Below are 14,352 nucleotides of genomic sequence, written 5' to 3'. Positions count from 1 at the left end.
GGTGACCACCGCCCAGCCAATGGGCCAAGGCCGCGAGCTGGCTTCTTGCATCCTGTGAGCTGAGGTTGGGTTGACACTGTGAAGGCCTGGTCCCTCAACCACAGAACCACAAGGCCAGGCCCTCGGCTGCCTGCGGGGCCCTGCGCAGGAGCTGGTTGGCTCCCGGTCCTCCCCACCCCCGGGCCACCCTCGCACCCACTGGAGCCTGGGCTCCGTCAGGGGGCCGAGCCTCATTCATTCATTCCCCGAGGCGCTGGTGCTGGTGTGCTTTGCTGTCGCTGCCCTGCGAGCTCTTCCGCCCTGGCTGCCCGAGGCCCCTTCCCGCCATCTAATGATACACTCTGCATACGCTTCTGTTGAAAATTTGTGGCTAGACATTCCTGTGGGACCGAGAATCCAAATTCTTGGGTACAAACAGAAACTTACTTTCCTTGGGGATTTTTTTTTCCTCTCTCGCTCACACACGCTCTCGCGTTCTTTCCTTTTTTCTTTTTTGTAACAGGAGGGGGGTGGTGGTGGGGGGGGACAGACAAAACAAAACAAAACAAAAAAACCTAAAAGCAACACCACCACCACCCCCTTTATTTTCAAAAGTAGCTAGGAAAAAATAAAACAACAGCCAACCAAATCAATCCCAACCCACCCCCCTGAAGGGCCGAGTTCTCGCCTTCCTCAGCGCGGGGCATGGCATCAAACAGCATCTTCGATTCCTTCCCGACCTACACGCCGACCTTCATCCGCGGTGAGTAATATTGCCCAGGGCGCGGGGCCGGTCCTTGCGGGTGGGGAGCCGTGGCCAGGCCCCGGATCACAGCCCTCCGCCGAGGAGCCTGGCTGCCTTCAAGGGCACAGCCTGCCCACCTAAATCCGCCACCTAAACCCGAGGTGGGAAGGGGGGTGGGTGGTCTCCTGGAGCGAAGTAGACTTTTACCCTCAGCCGGTGGGGACAGTTGGCGGTGGGGGCCATGGATACCACAAGACCTCAAGACTTCAAAGGGCAGGTCTTGGAGGGTTCTGGGGTCGAGGATTTGGGGGGTGTCCCTGTGACCCGTGGCTTCCTGCCTCCCTCACGGGGCTCCCGGGCCCTGCAGCCCCAGCCTCTGGCCCTCCGGGGAGCTTGGATCCCCCACCTGGGCTCAGGCAGCCACGGACTCGGGCCAGCTTCTGAGAGCCGTGGGGCAGGGAGGAGCCGTGGGGCAGGCAGGAGCCAGGCTGCCCCTGCGTGAGACCCGCCTGAGGACCTTCTCCCCCGCGTCCTCCGGACGGTCCTGGGGTGAGGGAGCAGCGGGAGGAGAGGGAGGCTGGGGGCTTTCACTGAGAACCGTGTCGCCCTGGATGGCACTGAAACGGCCTCGCGTGGGGGGAGCCGGCCTCGGGAAGGTGTGCAAACCTGGTTACAGAGACGAGAAAGTGTTTCTGGGCAGCTTACACCTCCATTCGTTCCCAAAGAGACCCAGATGTCTGGGTTGTGTCCTTCAGCAAGGATAGGGGGCCGGGACCCCCAATTAGAACCTCTGGTTGAGGCTGGAACTCAGGGGGAGCCTTTCTCTGGCTCGTTCTGGTCTGTGGGGTTGATGTGCTGTGACCTCAGACAGCCCCCGACTGCCTTCCCCCCACCCCTTCCCAAGCAGGCGCCCAGATGGGCTTGAGGCACCTGAGATTGGGGGGTCAAGAGTCCCTGAGCTTGGGTCCCCACTCAGTTGCTGTCTTGCTGAGAGTCCTTAGTCAAGTTACTTAACCTCTCTGTGCCAAAAACAGAGGCCCCTCTGTCTGTGACATGCTGAAGGTCTGAGGCTAGGAATGGACTGTGTCTGAAGGCAGTGCCTCTGGGCTGGACATGGAGACCAGCTCCCCCCGAAACAAAGGGGCTGAGGAGGCTCTAGAAGCCCAGGGTTTGGGGGGCTGTGTTGCTGTTACCCGGCTGAGATGGTGAAGTCAGTCTGACTGTTCGTCTGCCCTTCTGCCCGCTGCTAGCAACCGGACCTGGGTGGCTTGGCTCTGGGCAGGGACCGAGGCACAATCGGGTGCTTATTGTCCAGAGGGCTTGCCTGATGGTAGGCCCTGTCCCTCCTCCCTGGAGAGAAGCTGAGGCAGGCTGTGCGGCTGCGGACGGGGCTGAGTGGGGGGCAGGGGGGCCTGCCGTCCCGGGAGCGGGGGCCCTCCCACCAAACCTGCTGGTGGCTGCTGACAGCAGCAGCCCGTCCAGGAGCCAAGAGCCCTGGGCTCTTTCCTTTAAGCTGCTCCTATTATAACGCTGTTCCCTTTGTAGTCCTCGGAGCTAATTAAAGGCAGTTCTGTGGCAAGAAAATAAGAGTTTATAAAAACCATTTGCTGGGTCTTTGTAATCTGTGTTTATTTCCCCCGCCATGAGCAAGATGAAGAAATGTAGAGTCTAAAACAAAGGAACATTGGGAGACGGGATGAAAGGGCTGACCCACCTAGCATGGGCTCCTGACGCCGTGTAGCCCAGGAGATGGGAGATGGCGACTCACAGGGAGAGGGAGTGGGGAGCTGGCGGATGGTGGCCCAGTGGGTGCCGGAGGCAGGAGGCCCCTGGCAGAGCAGGCTAGTCTCTGGTCACAGGGATCCTGATGTGTTTTCTAGGCCTGGGCCTGGGGTCTCAGGCTTTCCCTGCAATTCATGGAGAGGTTCCGTCCTGCCCACGCCTGCTCTCCAGGTTCCGCTCACAGCTCAGGTCAGGGATCTGTCTCCCGGCTCCCGGCTCCCGAGGCTCCCGGGGCTGCAGCTGCCCATCGGTCCCCGGGGAGCTCTGAGCTCTGGGTCCCTCGGAGCTCGGCTCCACGCCGCCCCACGCGGGTCCTTAACCTCTGCTGGCCCACAGACCTTTCCGGAGCCTCGGGAAGTCTCCGGACTCCTCAGAATGGCATGTTTAGATGCATAAAACAACATCCGCAGGATCACAGAGGAAACCAACCCTTTGGAAAGGGCGCTAGCGGACTGTAAAAAAGCAAGCTTGTGAGATCGTGGCCACGTGACCCCCCGTCAGTAACACGGGGAGCAGATCTCACGGAGCTCCAGCGACTGCCGCGACACAGCGGTGATGAGTGAGGAGCGTGAACAGTAGTTGGAGATCCTGTGACAACCCTAATGAGACGAGAATATCTGTGCTTTCCACGGTGACAAAGACCCTGTGGAAAAAGATGCTACATGTCAGTGAGAGGCCAGTGAAAGGAAAGAACTCTGTGTGTTTCCTGCCCAAGTTCCCAGACCCCCTGAATTCTGACGGAGCAGGAACCCAGGCCCTCAGTAGGCGGTGATGCAGCCACTGCGTCTGGGACGTCACCCAGAGAGCTTTTAGCCTCCTGGACTCCCAACTCCCACCTCTGGCTGCGGAATCAGAATCTCTTGAGTTGGCGCCTGGGCATGGGTGGTTTTGAAAGTAACCCCGTCCCCCAAGCTGATTCTGATGCACAGTCTGGGCAGGTTTGGGTACCACTGACTAGGAGCCCTGTACCTGCCTGCCTCTGCCACCCAGGTGCTGTGTGACTCCGTCTGAGTCACTTGACCTCTCTGGGCTGCCTTTCTTTCGTAGGTAAAAGGGAGCAGTGAGCTGGATTTGATGCCCAGCCCTGTGTGGCCTTCACTGTCTTCAACCCCCGCCCCCAACCCCCACCAGCCTGGTCGCCAGCACCATCACCAAGCTCCTGCTCCCTGTGTCCCCCCAGACCACAGGGAGGTGACTGCTCTTTCGTTTGCACTGTGGGGTGATGCTCTAGCGTCTTACCCTTCCCCCCGCCTTCACACCCAGCTAGTGACAAGGGGTCCCTAGGAAGCAGTGAGGCAGACCCCTGGTCCCCTGACGAGTCTGACTCCTTGTAGTAACATCCAATAACTCCCCCCGCACCCCCCTCCGGTTTGTCTAACTCGGGAGAGTAGGGAGCATTCATTTTGAGTCAAGAGCCAGAGCTCCCCTCAGCTCACTGTGGAGAAGAGGGTGAGGAGGAGAGCAGAGAGCAGTGCTGAACCCCACGAGTGGGCAGACTGATGGCAGCATTCCAGACCCTGAGATGGAAGGCCTGGGAGAGCAGGGTGCTTGGGGAGCCGCTGGGCCTCAACACTTAATCCTCTCCCCATCTCTGCTCCCGGGACTCTCCCAGGCGGGACAAGGGGGACCTATTCTTCTCTTTGACAAATGGGGGAGCTGGGGCCTAATGGCTGTGGCTCGGCCACACTGTGACTACCTACGGGAAAGTCCCCTCATCTCGTCGGGCCTTGGTTTCCCATCTGACAAATGTAGGCAACGGCCTTAGGATGCCTGAGGGCCCGTCCACAGCTGGTGAGGGCCAGCACCTTCATCCTGAAGGCCTGTGAGGCTCTTCTTTGCATCCCCTGAGGTGGCCCCTCACAGCAGGCCCCCCTGACAGCACCCTTAGCTCACCCCCAGAGGCAAAAGTGCTCTCCCCAGGACAGAGAACCAGAGACAATGGCCCTCAACTGCCAGGGGCAGGATTTAGAAGACCCTGGAGAGGCCAAGCTTTTCATTTATTCATTAATGCCGCAAAAGCTTATGAAGGAGTAGAGTGGCGAGATTCAAGCATGGGCTCTAGAATCAGACTCTCCTGGTTCAAATCTTGACTCCGCCTTTCACTCGCTGTGTAGCCTGGGGCAAGTCACTTCACCTCTTTGTGCCTCTGTTTGTCCATCTGTGCAATGGGGGTGATGGTTCTACCAACCTCATGGAGCCCTGGAGAGAACGGAATGAGTAAGCTGCCGGGCACAGAGTAAGCGCTCAGTCAGTGTTTCCATTACTCCGAGCCTGGCCTTGTGTTGGGGGCTCGGGTACTAGGGAGGTGGACTGGGCCAGGCTCTGCCCTCGAAGAGCTCATGGGCTCATGGAAAGAGATGGGTAAACTGGAAAGTGTATTGGGGTGTAATACATGTTGGGGGACGGGGGTGGGGGGTGGGGCTGGAGATCAAAGAGCGGTACGAACCCACCTAGGAGCAAAGAATAATTTTCCTGGAGTAGTGACACTCGGCTGAGCCTTGCAGGGTAGGAGGTGACAGTTGGGGCGGTGGGGGGAGGGGGCTGTCCCAGGCAGGGGAATGGCCTGGGCGGAGGCGTGGAGGCAGTAAAGACTCTGGGTGCCCCCTGGGCTTGCTGAGGGCATGGCAGAGGCTGGGGGACGTCTTTGCTGTCGGGCCAAGTCTCTCTGGGCAGCTGTTGGGTAGTGGCCGGCAGCTCCTCCCCGGAAGGCGCCTGGGAGAAATGGAGAACGGCCTCTGAGGGGTGCGGCAGGCCTGTGTGGAGGCCGGGGTGCACGGCATGGCCCCGCAGGCCCCGCAGGCCTCGCTGGATGGTCTGACTCAGGGGTCACTGGACAGGAAGGAAGCTGTCCAGACCAGAGGGCTCAGTCACTGTGTCCCTTCCTGGACTCCGGGCAGCGACCAACAGCAAGGGACTCTCCCGGTTCTAACGCCGAAAGTCTCGAGTCCCGGGCACCCCAACATGGTGGGTCACCCTGAGGAGCGCATCCGTGGCGGCCTCCCCATCCCCCACCAACCCTGGGAGATGAATGGACCGACCGCCAGCCATCCCGCGACCACCATGGCGCTCGCCTGGCGCCACCTCTGCCCCGACCCTTTGATGGCAGCTCCTGAGGCCGCCCTGCACACATCCGGCTCCCCGGACCACCCTGCCTGTCAAAAGTGCCCCCCAGGCTGGAAGGACATTCCTGGGAGCCCCCCACCAGCCACAGGGTCGGGGCAGGCAGGAGCGGGCCCCACACAGTGGGACTGTGTGTCCAGGCTCACCGCGCCCACGACGGCCAGCGGCCCCACTGGGCACATAGAGGGCCCATTGACGGTGCCGCCTTGAGGTGGCCGCATCAAAGCGGAGGCTTGCTCGGTTACCTGAGGGGGTGGGGCGCTTACAGAGGGGAGGGGGGCCGAGATGGATGCCCCTGAGCAACTGGGCCTGAAACCCTGATCTTCAAGAGGCTCTGAGAGGCAGGAGATAGCACCGGGCCCTGACTCCAGCCCGACCAGACGCCTCCATCACGAGGTAGCTGAGGCTGGGCTCGGGGCTCCGTGGGGCAGCTGCAACACCAGCTCTCACTCCAGACCCTTCCTCAAGTCCACCCTCAGCGTGGGGGAGTCTCACCCAGCCTCCACAACTGAGCTCCACCCGCTTCGACAGGAGTCTCCCCAGGCCCACCTGCGGCCACAGGGAGCCCAGGCTCCGAGCTGCCGGTCCCGGGGCCAGCCTGGGACTCAGCCAGTGGTTCCCACCTTAGTGCTGAGTACACAGGGGAGGGAGGCCGGCTCTAGCCCTCGGTGGATTTGGAAGCCAGGCCTCCATCACGGGCCTTGAAATAGCACCTCCTGGAGGAAGCACCTGCCATGGGGGGAGAGGGGGAAGAGCAGGGCTCAGGAACTGGGACTGGGAGTGGGAGTGAGACTCCGTCAGACCTTGAGAATCACAAGAATCAGGAACCGTGAGCAAATTCAGGAGAGGTTCGGAGTTCCGGCCAGGGGTCGCGTTCAGCAGCAGGAAAGCGGACTTTTCTCAGCTCCCTGGGCTCCACCCTCTGCTTGGCACATGGTTGTGGAGTCGGACCAGACTTAAGCTGTTCATACCTGGGGGACCCGACCTGCTAATTCCCCTATTTGAGTCTGTTTCCTCTGTGAGATGAGGCCGGGGGCACTGACCTCAAAGGGGGTTGCACAGGGTGAATGTGACCGGCCCGGGCGCCCTGGGATGGCCCCTGGTAGGCAGTGAGCGCTCATGCAGCACGGTTAGCCCCTTGGGCCCCTCAGCAAGCCTCCAGTTTGATCGCTTGCACTTGGCAGATGTTCCCTTGGCTCACCCCCCTGCTCCCTCTCCAATACGGACCCCCTCCCCCCAGTGGGCACAGGGGAGACTGTAGAGGGACTGCTAGGCCCCTTGTCAATGGCTTCGGAGATGGGGGTGAGGAAGAGGGTGCTCTTTGGGGAGGAGGCAACATGAAATGCCTGTAGGAGACCCAGGCCCCACTGCTTTCTCACTGCGTGGCCTTAGACGGAGTGCTTCCCTTCTCTGGGCTCAGTTTTCTCATCTGTTAAATGGGGAGAACAAACAGTATCCCCCTCAAGGCTTGTTGGGTGGATTTAACGCAATAATGTACATTATGTGCTTCTACCGGGCCTGGGCCAGAGGCAAGCCCTCCAGAAATGCTATATTCACTACTTAATAATTACTATTTTATGTTCGGCCTCCTCCTGGGCAAAAGAGGCCCTGGGACTCAGAGCAGAATGGGAAAGGTGAGAAACCAGGGCCCTCTCCTCCCAAGGCCCAGCCCCGCTGGGGAGCGTCCCGGGTCCTTCTCCTTCTCCCCTCCAGGCCTCGGAGCTCCCACCCCGCCCTCACACACCCCTCCCCTCCCCTTTGTCAGGGGGGCAGCCCGGGTAGCAGGATGGAGGGAAGGAGGATGAATGGACGAATAAATGAATGAACCAAGGACTGAGCAGCCGCAGAGGCTTCCAGCTTCTCCCTTCACTTCCCCCTTCGCCGTCTGGCCTGTTCTTTGAAACGCTTGCTGGTGAGAGCCTGAGCTCTCACGTCCAATCGTCCAATCGGAGCAGCAGCACGAAGGTTTAGGTTCCTCTTTGGGGTTTTCTCTTGCGTCTGGGAAAAATGTTTTTGGCAAAAGGTTCAGACTTGCGTGTGGGCGGAAAGGGAGGGTGCCATAACGTAGGATTCGCAGAGGTGACCAAAGCCGACCCCCCTCCAAACATCCTTCACTGTGACATGGTGACTAAAACGCCACCGGGAGCACCCGGCCCCTTTGGACTGAAGCGTTGCCCATCTGGGCTTTTTTTCAACACGCAGGGCCTCTCGCATGCGTACTTGACTCTGAGTCCACCTGGTCTGCTCACCTTTGTTAGGGAGGAAAGGTGGCTGGAACCAAGGGGCGCGCGAACAGACACGAGGGTGAGATGAAAAGGGTGGAAGAGGGCCGTGCCCCACACTCAACTTGCCTGGTGCCCGGTGGCTGAGGGCCAGCGCTCCCTGAGAGTTTGCCCTCAGCCTCCCTCAGTGAACCTACGTTCTGCCGCCGCCCCATGGGAAAGCAGTGGGGGAGGCTAGACCTGCTCTCCCCGATGGAGGAAGTGGGACCCGAGGCTAGACCTGCGGACACGCCCCCCACAGCTCTGCGCGCCTCATGTCTTAGGAAGACGTGTCAAGCCCAGAATGGGTGGAGTAGGGAGCCCCGTCCTAGGGGTGGTAGGGGGCCTAGGGGAGAGCCTGGTCCTCCTCTACAAGCAGCCATATCCCTTCCCAAGGGGAAGAGAACAGGCCACCTTAGAAAAAACACGGGAAGGAAAACACTAAAATATCATAGTTAATGCGGCACGGTGCACTAGTGCCTTATTTCTAATTCTTTCGGTGATTGTGTGTTTTCCAGTCCTCTAAACACTGAACGTGTATGACTTGTAGATTTAGGGGGGGAAACTGTTGTATTTTTCAAAGAAAGAAAGAGGAAGAGGCAGCCCCACCCTCCCAGGAGCAGGTGAGCGAGGCCTCCCCTCGGGACTGCAGCTGGGCCTATTCCTGCCCATCCAGGGCCCTGCTGGCCACCCCTCCCCCCCCCCCCTTCCTCTTCCCAAGTCGCTGTGTCTGCCTCTCACTCCCGGCCCTGCCCTATCGGGCTGTGGAGCAAGGGTCTGCCGTGCATACAGCAGGTGCTCAGGAAATGCCTGTGGCTTGCAGTGCACCCCCAGTCTGGAGACAGACTCCCTGGAAAGGACTGGCCTCCCTGGGTTCTCACATTCCTAGTGCTCAGGGCTTAGGATGTGATACGGGCCACACAGTTCTACATAGGGGATCCGGGGGCAAACAAAACCAATAAAGGGCTCTCCTCCGGGAGCTGACATTCTAGTGACAGTGGAGAGTTTGTCTCAGGAAAGCACCCCAGGGAGAGAGGCCAGCACACCTCTGGCTTGTGTCCTTTCTATCGTGGAATCTCAGCTTCTGGAACTTCTACAGATGCCTCCTCTGCAGAGATGAATTAGTAAATAGGCTCAGAGTAATGCGGTGAAATTAACGTTTAAGAGGAGAAAAGGCGATGAGGGAGGGAGAAGGGGACCACATTTGTTGATGACTTACCAGGCACTGTGGTTCCTCTGCAAGCCTATCTCTTTTCACTAAATCTCTACAATAATCCATGGAGTAGGTGTTATTGATAATATCCCCATTTCATAGATGGGTAAACTGAGGCTCGGCAAAGGGAAGTAACTCATGCAACTAATAACAGGCAAAGCCCCGATTCATAACAGGGTCTGTCTGACTTCCAAGCCACCCAACAAAACTCTCCCTTCTACCTGGCAGACATCTCTTCTTTCTTAAGGCCCAGACTCACCACCTCCATGGAGCCCTCCCTGATTGCTCCAGGCAAGGTGATTCATCTCCTCCTGTGTGCCACCAAAGCACCATCAGACCCTTCTCAAATACCTCCAGAAGGCTTCCCAGAAAGGGTGGACTCTGATATAGGTCTAGAATAGGAATCTCTCAGAAGGAAGAAACATTGGTGGCCTAGATAGAGTGAATGGCATGGCAGAGGTATGGAAGAGGTTGGGGAGGAGGTGAGGTGGGCCAGGCCTGGAGGTTGGGCATGGCCTTCAGGGAAGTGGAGGTCCAGGCAGGATCTGAGCCGGGCAGTGACGTGGGGCAGAGAATCCCATAATGCACTGTGCTGCTCTCTGAAATAGGCCAGTGTAGACCTGCACCTCGAATGCATGTGTGTGTGTGTGTGTGTGTGTGTGTGTGTGTGTGAACACAGACCACAGGGGCCCTCCGGCACCAGTCGCAAGCCCTATTTTTATCACTCTCTAGTCTAGACACACATCCGAGCAGCCGAAGTGCACTTGTTCTCAGGCGTGTGGAGTGCGGCACCGATGAGCACCGTCTGTGGTCTGACGGGGACAAGGGCAGCGGTTCGAGCCGTCAGAATGAGACCTCTCCTGAGGACAACCCCAGGACCAGGGCCCACGACACAATCTGCAGGGCACAGTGCAGAAGGCAAATGCAGGGCCCCTTGTTCAAAAATGGAGAATTCCAGGATGGTTTCAGCAGAACACTCAATGGAGCCTGGGGCTCTCCTCAGCCAGGGACCCCGTGTGATTGCACGGCCTGTATGCCCACGAAGGGCCCTGCCTCCGCCAGCCGTGGGCTGGAGGGGCCCTGGGCCTGGAAGCAAATCCCTGCCTGCCTTCCTTGCGTTGGTCTTTATGCATCTGACTTGGGCAGGTTCCCCATTCTTCATGAGTCCACAGTTAAACAGTAATGACTTAAGCCTTGGGCGAAATCATGCCTTGAAGGTTTTAGAAAAGCAAGAACATTGAGGGAAACATGAATCCACAACATCCCCCCACACCTGCGTCTAGGCTGCAGCTCGCCGGAAGGGCCTGGCAATTTAAAATGAAAGTCTGTTATCTCAACACCAGGGAAAACCACTAGCGTTGGGCGTATTTCCTTCCAGACCAGTTTTCCGAGCGCCTGGCCTTTGCCTGCGGAGGTTCTCGTCCCTCCGTGGGTGAGGCCATGCAGCAACTTATGACGCATCCACTAACCTCATCAAGACTATTGATAATCACTGTGCACATGGGCCAGCAGAGCAGCACGGTCCTATCGCACGTTCGGTGAGGACGGAAACGTTTTATGTCCACACCGCCCAATCCCGTAGCTCAGGGGCTCTCAACCTTCCTGATGCCGCGACCCTTTCATACAGTTCCTCATGTTGTGGTGATCTCCAACCGTAAAATTATTGTCATTGCTACTTCATAACTGTCATTTTGCTACTGTTATGAATCGCAATGTAAATATCTGATATGCAGGATGTGTTTTCATTGTTACAAATTGAACATAATTAAAGCATAGTGATTAATCACAAAACCAATAGGTAATTATATATTCAATATGTGCTTTCCGATGGTCTTAGGCGACCCCTGTGAAAGGGTCGTTCGACCCCCAAAGGGGTCGCGACCCACAGGTTGAGAACCGCTGCCGTAGCCCCTTGCAGTATGTGAATACCCAGTACTTGGAATGCGCCGGCCCAGGACTGCATTTTCGGTCGTTTCGTTTTAATTGGTTTAATCGAAATAGCCACGGGTGGCTAGCAGCTACCGTGTGGGAGCTGGGAAGAGTCCCTTATCCAGCTGTTAACCCAGGTTGCCTCTTGGGGTGAGATGGTGGAGTTTCTCATTTGCCAACTCAAAGTGCTTGCAAAGTCTTACATACAACAAGAATGGATGCTTTTAGCAACCAGAAGAAAGCTACTGAACATTTAACACAGTCGATGTTATGGGGGAGAAAATAGCTTTAGTCTTTTTAAAGCATATCGCCGGGGAGGGCTGACCCTGGCAGAACGGGGATCTATTTTTATTTTTCCTATTAATGCACAGCAGAAAGAAGGTGGCGTTTAGAATCAGAAGCTGTGGGTTTGTCTCCCGGATCTGCCACTTACTGGCTGTGTGGCCACTTAACCTCCGTGAACCTCAATTTCCTCATCTGTAAGATGGGGATATCGACGCCGGTGACCGCCCCAGGCTGCTGTGGGGACCGGATCAGGCCGTGCAGGTGGGAGCGAGGGGGCCCCGGCTGAGCCCTGGGAGCGCGGTGTTACCGGAGACGGTTTCTGTGGAAGGGAACCTCTTATCTCTGCGAAGGGAGGGACTCGCAGCTCTCCTCCTCTCTGCCATTTCCTAGAAACAAGGAAGTGAGGGGGGCATCTCCCACCATGTGTTCAGCAGATGTTATCAGGTGTTAAGCAGAAACTCAGGGGCTCTGTGGCCAACAAGATTGGGAATGGCTGTATCGAGCAGTGTTCAACAGGGTGTTTTGCTGCAGAACTTTTCAGAGCCTCTGATATGCTAATGAACGTAAGCTTCTCCCCCTGCGCTGGGGTGCCTCGGGGAGCCCACTTTGGGAAAAGCTGCTCGAAGGCGAGCTATGAAATCCAGCACGGCTACAGGCTCTGTGGCGGCAGAGAATTACCTTTCCAAGGACCTAAGAAATCGTCTGAGACTTGAAAGGGAAATATTCTGGGTCCTAAATACCAAAAGGGAAAGCACAGAATTGGAATTGGTAAATGCATCATTGTCCAGGAAGTAGAAATTGTGACAACTCAACTCTTAAATAGTCAACTCAACAGCCAACACTTGCATAGCTCTTACCAGTGGCAGGCTCAGGCTACGCGCTTCACGCGTCTTTGATCGCTTCCTCTTCGCAGCCCTGTAAGACCGATTGCTACGGTTAAGCCCCTTTTATAGATGAGGAAACTGAAGTCCAGAGAAGCTAAACAACCTGTGTGGCCTGCATCCAGGGCCTGTGTGCCTCACCGAGCACGGGAGCTGATCGAGTTCGTGAGTTCATCCAGGTTTTCCTGGATCAAGGAGCCACCCCTTGGCTCCCGCTGGCCCCCTTCCTGGGAAGAAGGTGGCGCTTCCAGGAGCCTGGCCAATCAGAGTCAGGTTTCTCACGGGGAAGGAGGGCCGGTAATCATGTGAGGAGCAGGAGAGGGGAGATTTGCACACCGCATGCATGGTCCCTCAGCAGGCCCTTGATGGGTGGTGGTCCTTTCCTTCACCAGAGCATAGTTTGGGAAACTGAGGCACTGAGAGGGACATGAGCTTGGACACTGAGCTTGGAGAGCACCCCAAGGAGCCAGGCAAACTCCCGTGGCTGCCCACTCCCACAGCAAAGGGCTTCTTTCTCATTATCCTTCTCACAGCAGTTCCTGGGATACTTGTGGAGTGAGTGCAGTGAGGTGGGGGCTACCCCCTGGGCCCCTCTCCCTGGACCCCAGGTCTCCCGGGGGTCCCTCCCACCTAGTGCAGGTTCTGTCTGGTCCAGTATCATGCCCAGGGCCTACTGCCATGGGCGTTCTGCTGAAGTCCCTCGGAAGTCCCCTCTCAGGTCCCCCGCATGTGCTGAGGGACATGCACACAGACAGGCCTCTGCCCCTGTTCACGGGCGCCCATGCTTGCCTGGGGCAGGGCATTCCTCTGCCCGAAGTCACCTCTGAAACTGACCGAGGGCCAGCATCAAGGCGGGCACTTCATGTGCATCACTGCTGCTTCTCACAACCCGTGGTCGGTATTTTTGTGCCCATTGTGCAGGAGAGGAAAGGGACGCCCAGAGAAGCAAAGCCACGAGCCGGAGTTCACAGGGCTCATAAGTGGAGGAGCTGGGGTTCAAACGCAGGCTCTGCTCACCCTGCCGCAGGGACCCCATGGGCACAGCCCTGCGCAGGAACGCCGCTCCTGAACACGTGCCTGAGCACACACCACACACCCTGCAGGCTGCGAGCCGGTGTCCGGCCCTCCTGTCTGAGCCGGGTCCCTCCCCCAGGCGGACCAGGTCCACAGGCTGCAACCCAGGGGGTGCCACAGGGCTCCACGCTCAGAAGGGGGCCCCACACTTGGGTTCAAAGCTCTGCAGTTGCCGTCTTGAAATTCTTAATCATTTTATCGCTGGATTGGTGTTTTGGAAGTGATGTCTGATGCAGCAGGGACCCCACATGGGCAGGGCGGAATGCGGGTTGGGGAAGACAGGGGCTTGTGCCCCATCTGCCGCATTTTGGGGCGGGGACCCCGTGTCTGTGAGGTCTGCACTCACCCCACAAGATCCCAGGTCCAAGGAAGAGAGGCTACAAAACACAAGGCAGGCCTGGGGACGGCGGGGGACGAAAAAGGCTTGTTTCCTTCTTTCCGATCAGAGGCCCCGTATTTCCATTTTGCACTGGGTGCCGCCAGCTGGGTAGCTGGTCTTGACTGAGGTTTGGGGAGAACATGCAGGGCCCCCAAAGACATGGTGCAGGTGGGGAGTCCAGACCAGACCCGCCATGCTGCTTTTTCCCAAGCGAGTGAAGGAGTCTCCGTTCCCCGGTATCCTGGGGCCTCTGGGCCTTTGTCAGGAAGAGGAGACCCAGTTTGAGGACTTGGGGCCAGGGAAGCCCCCCAGTGGCTGCCCTGAGCGCAGCAATGCTGCCTGGGGCTGCTCGGGGTGTTGCAACAGCTCATGCTCCCCGGGCAGCCCATGCAGAGGCCCATTTGGCCAAATGCGAGAGGGAAGCTGAGCGTCTACGCCCGCCCTGGTCGGGGTGGCCTGGGGCAGACGCAGCTCAGCCCCTACCCCAGGAGTCTTGGCCCAGAGTAATGGGCCTGAGGGGGTGGTGGAGGGTCTCCCTGTCCAGGTGAACCATGGGCCTGGTGAGGGGGATCGCCTGACCTTGGCTTTTAGACACATTGTGGCCTGTGAAAAGCTCATGGAGGTCTCTACTGACTGGGGGAGGTGGGATCGTAGCTCAACCAGCCACAACCTGGATTTGGAATCAAGCTGTGGTCAAGGGTGGG

At 58.0% G+C, this 14,352-nt stretch overlaps 1 protein-coding gene across 2 annotated transcripts in view; it reads left to right on the top strand.

Moving 5' to 3' along the window:
• The first annotated feature begins 315 nt into the window (after nucleotides 1-315).
• Nucleotides 316-14,352, top strand: part of RUNX3 (RUNX family transcription factor 3) — a 60,587-nt gene continuing 46,550 nt past the window's right edge. Inside the window, exon 1 of one of the 2 annotated variants that reach the window (XM_070404381.1) lies at nucleotides 316-742. In XM_070404381.1, the coding sequence (XP_070260482.1) occupies nucleotides 685-742 (58 nt within the window). In that variant the 5' untranslated portion in view covers nucleotides 316-684. The remainder of the gene's footprint in view (nucleotides 743-14,352) is intronic. The other variant, XM_070404379.1, reaches the window with a different exon arrangement.

The sequence above is a fragment of the Myotis yumanensis genome, unplaced genomic scaffold, assembly GCF_028538775.1.
Source record: "Myotis yumanensis isolate MYYU_CA2020_CCGP unplaced genomic scaffold, mMyoYum1.0.hap1 SCAF_2, whole genome shotgun sequence".
In the NCBI taxonomy this organism is placed as follows: Eukaryota; Metazoa; Chordata; class Mammalia; order Chiroptera; family Vespertilionidae; genus Myotis; species Myotis yumanensis.
This window is presented reverse-complemented; position numbering and strand designations above follow the sequence as displayed.